Source organism: Diadema antillarum, unplaced genomic scaffold, assembly GCF_040938485.1.
Source record: "Diadema antillarum isolate AM-2024a unplaced genomic scaffold, OU_Dant_1.0 scf00000086, whole genome shotgun sequence".
NCBI classification, from domain to species: Eukaryota; Metazoa; Echinodermata; class Echinoidea; order Diadematoida; family Diadematidae; genus Diadema; species Diadema antillarum.
In genome coordinates this window covers 152453-162200 of record NW_027270975.1, presented here as the reverse complement: position 1 = coordinate 162200, position 9748 = coordinate 152453, and the positions used below count along the sequence as shown (strand labels likewise).

General features: G+C 44.0%; 1 protein-coding gene across 1 annotated transcript; it reads left to right on the top strand.

Annotated features, from left to right (window-relative positions):
- Nucleotides 1-1871: 1871 nt before the first annotated feature.
- On the top strand, nucleotides 1872-6749 carry LOC139717924 (uncharacterized). Its single transcript, XM_071629409.1, has 2 exons — nucleotides 1872-1987; nucleotides 2756-6749. The coding sequence occupies exons 1-2, from the start codon at nucleotides 1875-1877 to the stop codon at nucleotides 6747-6749; spliced, it is 4107 nt and encodes a 1368-aa protein (XP_071485510.1). The 5' UTR covers nucleotides 1872-1874.
- Nucleotides 6750-9748: the final 2999 nt, after the last annotated feature.

Below are 9748 nucleotides of genomic sequence, written 5' to 3'. Positions count from 1 at the left end.
AAGAAAGTTAGTTAGATGATGCAAACTATGTAAGATATTGGTAGACAAAGGAGTTGTGATTCAGGTGGATGTATATGCTCCCATGAGTGCTTGTCTTTGTTTGTGTATGAGTAGTGCATGCATATGAGTGGCGAGATCAGGTGAGTGCTGTTGCTGTGTTTATTGTAGTGCTCAAACTTTCTATAAGTAATTAGCATAGATGTCAGTGATTATTATGCACATGATTTAGCATCGTTTATAATCACAGATTTTAGAGTGGAATAACACTGAAATAAACAGGTGATATTCAATATCCTCAGTCATTTTCATGTTTGTAATATATTAGTAACATATAAAAGTACATAGAGGTTACTCATCCTTTGTGGCATGTGAGAGAGTAATTATAGTAACATGCACTCTGTGTAGTCAGGTTATTAGTAATTGAGAGTGACAAACCTAATGTGATGAAAGGTGTAACATTCTGTATTTACAGGTGATATAATGATATTATTTGATATACAAATAAACACATTATCTCACAAACAGATGAAGGAAGTTAGTTCAAGAAATGAGAGGAATATATACATATATGTATAATACATCAGCATTAGTGGGTATTCAAATCCCAATGGGAAATCAAAACAGTTTGGATGATTATATTATATCTCAGTAAATTAGTTGGGAGAGTCAGAGTTATATAACATTTGATTAGGGTGCATTCAGATGGTTATTTGATAGCATATATCCATCTTGTTATAATGTTTAATAAGTACAGTGAAGTTAAATTCATGGTAATAATGCTGTTTATGATAACAAAGCCAGAAAGCTGTGACATAAATAAGATAAATTATTTGATAGTTTATTTTGGTTATTATTTTATGGAAATATAGAGTTAAATTTGAATTATCAGTGTACGTTCACACATGATGAAGTTAACATTTAATATAGATTGATATGTGCAGATTTTAGTATTACAGTTTTATTACCTTGTTACAAGAGGGTAAACAAGTATGAATATGCGAGTCTGTATCACATCTATTTCAGATTATTATCTCCACTCCACTCCACTCAAGGTCGATGACAAGTTGGAATCAAGGATTAAACAGGATTTAGTCGTATATCTGTGTTTCCAGTGTCGTCTGTTGAATCTTATGGCGAATAATAATACAGGGTATATAACAGAGAACGAAACTCCTCAGCAAACGAGGTCTTCGTGAGCCTGAGGCAGCCACAATAATAATCGAATAATAATCGAAAGGCAATCTAGCGAAGCAAGAACAGTAATTGCAATACAGTGCAGAGGTCTGCACTTCCCCTGTTCGTGTCAAACTTGTGTTGCTATCCATTGCAACAAAATGTCTGCATCACCCTCAGATAGAAGTGAAGCAGCGATGAGTGACATCAGCTGCGTCAGTTCCGTTTCGAAAGCTTCAATCAAGAGCGAGAAGTTTGAGCTCAAAAAGAAAGAAGCAGCCCTGAAGGCCAGGTTGGCTTTTGCAGAAAAGGAAAGACAAGTCAAGCTTCAACAATTGGAAGAAAAAAGGAGGAAAATGAATGAGGAAATGGAGGCAGAAATGCTGAGACTGAAAGGGGAGGAAATGCTGCAGAAGTTGCAATTGGAGAGAGAAATTGCAGAAAATGAAGCAGTCCAGAAAGTGGTTGATGAGATGGGTGATATGCTCGGGATGGATCAGTCTGAGTTGCCAGGAGAGCAGCAATTTGGGAAAGAAAATGATCTGAGAAAGTTCTTGGATCATGCACAGTCAGAACAGCATCAAGTGCCATCTCAACAGAACCCGCCTTCACATGTTCAAGTGGAAACAGCGCATGTATATGCAGAGAAGCAACCCGAATCAGAGCAAACAGCGACTGCGTTGGATCGAATCTCCAGTACAATGGAAAGATGTATGTTGCACATGGCAGATGCAAGCAGGCAACAAGGTGCCATCAGTCTTCAGCTGGCTGCATCTGGTCAATTGCCAAAAATAACAGTTCCAGTTTTTACCGGAGATCCTCTCCAATTTCCGATGTGGAATAATGCATTTGATGCTCTGATCGATTCGAAACCGGTAGATCCCACAACGAAGTTAAATTACCTTGGACAATATGTGAGGGGAGAACCAAAGGATGTGGTCGACCATTACCTTCTCCTTGGAACTGATGATGCATACCAGAGGGCCAGATCTGTGCTGAAGGAGCGGTATGGAGACAGCACGCTAGTAAGCTGCTCCTACATGAACCGTCTGGAAAGGTGGCCCAAACTTAATGCCAGGGATGGTAAAGCTTTGAGAGAGTTCTCTGATTTTCTGGACAAGGTCACTGCAGCCAAGGTCATGGTCCCCAACCTAGGCATTCTGGACTACCCACAAGAGAACGCCAAGCTCTTGGCTAAGTTGCCGCATTATTTGGATTCGAAGTGGCGGGACGTAGTACTGAAGAAAAAATCACAAGGTGGAAAATGCTGCTATCCCACATTCACAGAATTTGCAAATTTTGTGAGAGAGGCAGCTGAGAAGGCCAACATGCCTGAGCTAGAGAGCCCGAGACATGATGTGCAGGCAAAACCTGCATCTGGTAGAACCACAAGCAGCAACTCTGGGCGAACATTCTCCACATCTGGAACAACAAGCCGACCAAACACAAAGCATGGGCAATACTCTTCATGCCCATACTGCAACCAGGCACATCACTTAGATGATTGTCAAGAATTTCAGAAGGTTTCATACAAGTCCAAGAAGGCCTTCTTCTTGAAAAAGGGATTATGCATGGGATGTGCAAAAACAGATGCCCATCGAGTGAAGGATTGCACAGAGAGAAAGAAATGCAAGGTGTGTGAGGGAACCCACCTAGCCTGTCTCCATCGGGATGTGAAACCGCAGGGCTCAACCAATTGCACAACCGTGTGTTCCTTGCCAGACCAGGATGGTCGGGAGCACTGTATGATAGTTCCGGTCTGGGTGAGGCACAGAAGTAATCCTGGAAAGGAAGTGCTACAGTACGCCATCTTGGACGATCAGTCGAACGTTGGGTTCATTTCTGAGGGACTGCGACAAAAGCTTGACATTGAAGGACCAGACACAACACTCCAACTGACCACTATGCACCACAGTGCACAAGTGAGGAGTAAGAAAATCAGTGGTCTCGAGGTGCTGGACTTCAATAAAGAGCACACCATCAAGCTACCAGACTGCTTCACCAGAGATGAGGTCCCTGCAAGGCGCTCCCAGATCCCAAAGGGCCAGGTGCTGAGACGTTGGACTCATCTTGCACCCATAGCAGACCACCTGATGCCGTATAACCCTGCAGTGGAGGTGTCTCTACTCATTGGAAACAATTGCCCCAGAGCCATCAGGCCAAGGGAGATCATCTGTGGTGGAGAGGACGACCCCTATGCGCAGAGATCTCTCCTTGGCTGGGGAGTTGTTGGGAGTGTCTGTCTGACAGCAACCAGTGATGAAGGAGTCTGTAATAGGATGACAGTGACAGAGAAACATCCTAGGTTCACCTTTTCCAGCAAGGTAAAAGAGGTTTTCAGTGCTGAGAAGGTCCTCCAGGTCCTTGAACAAGACTTCAAGGAGACAGACTCTAAGGGAGAGCCCTACTCAGTGGAAGAGACCAAGTTCATGGAGATCCTGGAGAAGGGTGTTCAAAGATGTGAGGACGGGCACTACGAAATGCCATTGCCACTCAAGGCTCAGGAGCCAAATCTCCCAGTCAACAAGCCCCTCGCAATCAAGAGATGGAACCAGTTGTCAGCCAGACTGAGGAAGAACCAACAGTTCTGCGATGATTACCGAGCATTCATGGATGATGTCATCCAAAACTATGCAGAGAGAGTGCCAACAGAGCGTCTAGGAGTCCAGAAGAGAGTGAACTACATACCTCACACAGGTGTGTACCATCCAAGAAAGAACAAAATCCGTGTGGTGTTCGACTGCTCAGCAAAATATCAAGGTGTGTCCTTAAACGGCAATTTGCTGCAGGGACCAAATATGATGAATAGCCTTCTGGGTGTGCTTTGCAGGTTCCGCAAAGACTACATCGCTGTGACTGCAGACGTGAAAAGCATGTTTCACCAGTTCTACGTCACTCCTGAAGACAGAGACCTGTTGCGATTTCTCTGGTGGGAAGATGGGAACCCAGAGCGGCCTGTGGTAGAGTACCGCATGAAAGTTCATCTTTTTGGCGCAGCAAGTTCCCCAGGAGTAGCGACATTTGGGTTGCGACGTGCGGCAGATGATGGTGAAGGAGAATTCGGATTCTCAGCAGCCGACTACATCAGGACAGACTTCTATGTAGACGATGGCCTTAGATCTGAGCCAGATGTTCCTTCAGCGATCCAGCTCCTGAAAAACAGCCAGGGACTTTGTGAGAAGGCAGGGTTACGTCTTCACAAGATAGCCTCAAACAGCCAGGAAGTGTTGGAGAGCTTCCCACTAGAGGATAGAGCCATCAACACAGAGAGCCTTAACCTTGACAAAGGCCCCCAGACAATAGAGAGAGTCCTTGGAATTGTATGGTGCATCGCGAATGACATCTTTGGCTTCAAGATTGAGCTCAAAGAACGCCCCTTCACCAGGCGTGGCGTTCTTTCAGTGGTCAGCTCAATTTATGACCCGTGTGGCTACCTGAGCCCTGTCATGTTGAAGGGAAAGCAGATTTTACAAGAGCTCTGCCGGAGGAACCTCGACTGGGATTGCCCGATGCCAGATGACCTTCAACCGTGCTGGGAAAGGTGGCTGACTGATGTACATGAGCTAGAGAAGCTCAGGATACCCAGGTGTTTCAAACCAAGCGGTTTCGGGGAGATCCAGGCTGTGGAACTTCATCATTTCTCCGATGCGAGTCAAACAGGATATGGGCAGTGCTCATACATCCGACTTGTGGACAATCATGGGAAGACACACTGTACACTAGTGCTTGGTAAGTCCAGAGTGACCCCCTTGAGACCCATTACAATTCCAAGGCTGGAGTTGGCAGCAGCAACAGTTTCTGCAAAGACGAGCTCATTCCTAAGATCCGAGTTGAAGTATGCTGACATGAAGGAGTTCTTCTGGACAGACAGCCAGGTTGTACTCGGCTATATCAAGAACGAAGCTAGGCGGTTTCACGTGTACGTGGCCAACAGGGTACAGCTCATCAGGGACCATACCAATCCTGACTCATGGTTCTACGTAGACACTACTCAGAATCCTGCAGACAAGGCATCTCGAGGCATGACAGCTCAGCAACTCACTTCCAGCGACATCTGGTTCAGAGGGCCCAACTTCTTGTGGAAGGAAGGAGTGTTCCAGCCGACCGCAGAAGATTCCTGCACCATCGATGACGATGACCCCGAAGTGAAACGTGCAACTGCCCTGAAAACACAGCTGGAAGAGAGAATGGGCCACTTGGAGTCAAGTCGCCTTGAGTGCTTCTCTACTTGGCACTCAGCCAAGCGAGCAATCGCACACTGCCTGCAGTTGAAGGAGAAGTTGAAAGGGAGACACGATCGAAAGATGACCACTGGAACAAGGGAAACAAGAATTCCACCCATAACAGTGGCTGAGATGCAAGAAGCGGAAAGAGTTATCCTAAGGAGTGTACAGCATGAGCACTTCCATGAAGAACTGCAGGTACTGAGAGGTCTAGGGAACACTGGTGATGTGGTGGACAGAGGCCAAGTCCGCACAAGAAATGCAGCAATCAAGAAAACCAGTGCCTTGTTCAGGCTGGACCCATTCCTGGACAGTGAGGGAATCATCAGAGTTGGTGGTCGGATAGATCGCGCCAACATGTCCAAGGATGTCAGACATCCCATCATCCTTCCTCGTAAGTGTCACATTAGCACACTGTTGATTCGTGACTGTCACCAGAGAACCCAGCACATGGGCAGAGGAATCACCCACAATGAGCTGCGGCAGAAGGGATATTGGGTGATAGGAGGCACATCAGCAGTGTCACAATGCATTTCCTCTTGTGTGATCTGTAGAAGGCTTCGAGGTCAGCTGTCCCAGCAGAAGATGGCAGAGCTGCCAGAGGAAAGGGTAGAACCCTCACCACCATTCTCCTACTGTGCAGTTGATTACTTTGGGCCATTCCTGATCAAGGAACGACGCAGTGAAGTAAAGAGGTATGGGGTGCTGTTCACGTGCATGTCGTCCAGGAGTGTGCACCTGGAGACGGCAAATAGCCTCAGCAGCAGTGCCTTCATCAATGCGCTGCGACGCTTTATGAACAGGCGTGGATCTGTGAGGGTGTTGCGGTCTGACCAGGCTACAACCTTTGTTGGGGCACGTAATGAGCTGAGGGAAGCCTTGTCAGAGATGGACCAGGAGAGGGTGCGAGAGTATCTGTTGGAAAACGGATGTGACTGGGTGCCATTTAAGATGAATGTGCCCCATGCTTCCAATATGGGAGGAGTATGGGAGAGACAGATTCAGTCAGTACGTAGAGCACTTGAACCCTTGCTAAAGTCAGCTGGTAGTCAACTGGATGACGAAGCATTCAGGACCTTCATGACGGAAGCTGAAGCTATCATCAATTCTCGGCCTTTGACAACAAGTAACTTGTGCGACAGCGAAGCTCCAGAGCCGTTAACGCCACACCATCTGCTGACAGCCAAGCCAAAAATAATTCTCCCACCCCCAGGAGTCTTCCAGCGGGAGGACATCTACTCACGGAAGTGGTGGAGACGTGTGCAACACATCTCCAATGAATTCTGGATGCGATGGAGGAAGGAGTATCTCCAAGGGCTGTATTACAAGTACGCTAGCGAACTGCTTTCCTAAAGTTTCATACGGTCAATCCGGAGGGTAGAGTAAGGCGTTGGATAGACTAACATTGGGTCTGACCAACGTGCATCATTCCAAAGGTATGTGAGTGATAGTGGAAGTAGTTGTCCACAGTTGGGACTGACCACCCCCCCCCCCCCTGTTCATGTTGTAAATCTTGCCTAAAGTACCGTATGCCGCGCCGAGAGAGAGGGAGAGAGAGATGGACAGACAGAGAGGAAGAGTGGGAGAGAGGGACGAAGAGGATCACAGCCGTTGCCAAGGGTTACTCGTAGAGAACAACGGGCTCGCCTGGTACCTCCCTGGCCTATGTAATTCTTTGTTTGACTTCAGAAGTCGAATCCGACTCGGTTCGCGTTCAATTTACGTTGTTTTCATTTTCAAGGGGAAACAAGTTTTGAGTTATCGCGTCGCCGTAATCGTAGTAAAATGTATAATGTGGCTGTCTAGCGAATTTACTGTTATGGTACAATAAAATGTTGCATCGATGACATGTTTAACGTGACGGCCTATTTGCAGTTGTATAGTTATGTTGCATGTTTATGTCGATGGTTTGGACGTATCAGTCTATCATAAGATGTTTAAGCACGACCCCCCCCTTCCTATTTGTTCGTATTAGTGACAACTGATAAACCTCCGTTTATTATCGTCGCTCTTTGGTTGATAAATTTTGTTAGTCGTCATTTATAGATTTAATCCATTGATTTGGCATGGATGTCAAGTGACAAGGAAGGCGTGTAATATTTTGCAGTTGGAGTAGTTACAGTATTAAGGCATTATTCATTTAAAGTAATTACATTATTTTATAATAAAGGGGCCAGAAATAAAACCATTCCGTGGAATAACCGATAGAATAAATTAATTGTTTGGGAATTATTTGGGATAATATGGCGACTCGGAGTAACCAGTTCCTTTTTAGTAGCGGATATTTTATTTGATTGAAATTCGTATTATCAAATAGTGTTGTAAAGCTATTCAGATGTTCAGTGCGGATTATTTGTTTTGTTTAATTTCAAGTATCATGTAATCTTATGTACATGTTGACATCAAGACATATGGCTGAGTTATAATAGTTGGGTTACAAATAGTAACAATAATAACTATTAGTAATAATAGTATACGTAAATTGAAGTAATGATAATGATCAATGACATTGGGAAAATATAATAATATGATTTGGAATAGATTGATTAATACGATAGAGTAGATTGTAGATTATTATAGCTTGCAGGAATTCCAAGGGGGCCAGTTGGGGGCTAGGCTGCAAAACAGGATAGTTATGAGTGTTTTCTGAATATGATTGAAGTAAAGATAAATTCGAAGTGACAGTGTTCTTTTCTGTTTTTACATTTGAATCGGCATTTAGAAGAAGTGTTTAAAATTGTGTTTGTTTTATTCTTGCCCTGTACTCTTTGTACATATTCGGCAGCTGACTTGCTGTCTATACTCAGTATTATTTTTGTGTTCCTTATTTACTTGCGGTTGGAATTTGAAGTTAAGTAAATAAATGGCAGTTCGTCCGACGTCGGTATCACCTTAACCATTCCTCGTCTCTTGCCTCCTGTTTTACAGAGTTATTTTCGTAGCCAGTCTTCTTGTAACAAAGACGGGTTACAAGCTCATGAAGAAAAAATATAAATATTATGTAGATAAGATACATTCTGTGTCGGGTACTCTTAACAAGTTCAATTTAAGTGTTAATGATAACGAAAGAAATGCAGAAAAAACGAGATTAAGGTTGAAGATTATGAGTTGTACTTTGTTCACATTGAGACAATAAAATAGTTCATGGAGGGCTAAAATGTTTGGGGGGAAAAATCTAGGTAAAGGAAATTCGTGTGTTTCGGAATGACGAGCATGAGGGATGTTACGGGTGACAATGGGAAGGGAGAATCCCGCCCGATACCGCAGCTAGTGTCTGAAGGTGGAGGTGTTTTGAAGTTTATTGTACAGCACCAACCGATTGGCATGTTGTCTTTTGAAGAGAAACAATGCTTTGTAAATTTACATAAGATTATAGCAAGATTATGCCAGAAATACATCTTATTATCAACCACCAAAAAAAAATGTTTTTTGGGTGGGGTTGGGTTGGTGAGTGCGCTTGACATCTGCCACACTCCCTTTTCTCTCTCCCACTTATCTACTATATTTGCCTTGACAAACATTTACTCCAACATAAATTGTTTGCCAGTTTGTTTGTTATCATCTTGTGCATTACCTGGACCATTTTTAGGAGGATTTTTGATCTGCAAACCACACATTTCGAGCATCAACTTTTCCATGATCTGCTGTGAATTTTGAGAAGGAATCCATACTTCTACTGCAGCCAGTTCCTTTGCTCAATTGATGTTCACTCGAGCTTGATCATGACCAGTGAACCTGGACTAACACACAACTAATCTGGTTACAACACTTGCCATCCTTCTTGTATGCTGTCATCAACAGGACTCATCTGAATAGGTCTATTCATGATTATAATAGACCTTCCAAGAACTGCAGCAGAGATTACACAGGTGGGAGGATAGTGTACTATCCAAATAGTACATGTACAGTGCTTTCCGTATCGAGCTAGTGCAACATGGCGACATCCATCCAAACCCTGGCCCTGTACTGAAAGAAAATGCAGCGAACAGCATTCGGAGGTTACCGGCTAAAGTGTATACCAGTACGGAACTGCATGCCCTCAATTCGATCACCAGAATTGATGCAAAAGCCTGGCATACAATCAACTCTCTGTGGATATCATCTAAACGACAAACCCATCGGGAAGTTAAAGGGCCCCTGAAATCCATATGCATGTTGATTTGTGTTGATTTATGATACCCTTAACATCACTTTTGCGGTGAAACGAATATCTAGAAACATTCCATATATTTTTTTAACGATTTTTTCTTCTATCTTTCTTCAGATTACTTGGGAACGCCCACAAAAAATCCTTCCAAACCAATATTCCTCAGATGACCTCATCTGTCAATCATTGCTAAAGTGCTGAAATG

Bases quoted from the DNA above. Each gene is read 5' to 3' on its own strand.
- LOC139717924 (XM_071629409.1), top strand. From the start codon at position 1,875: ATGGAAAGATGTATGTTGCACATGGCAGATGCAAGCAGGCAACAAGGT. The intron at 1,988-2,755 runs AGATCCTCTCCA...CATGGGATGTGC, and splicing joins ACAGTTCCAGTTTTTACCGG to AAAAACAGATGCCCATCGAG.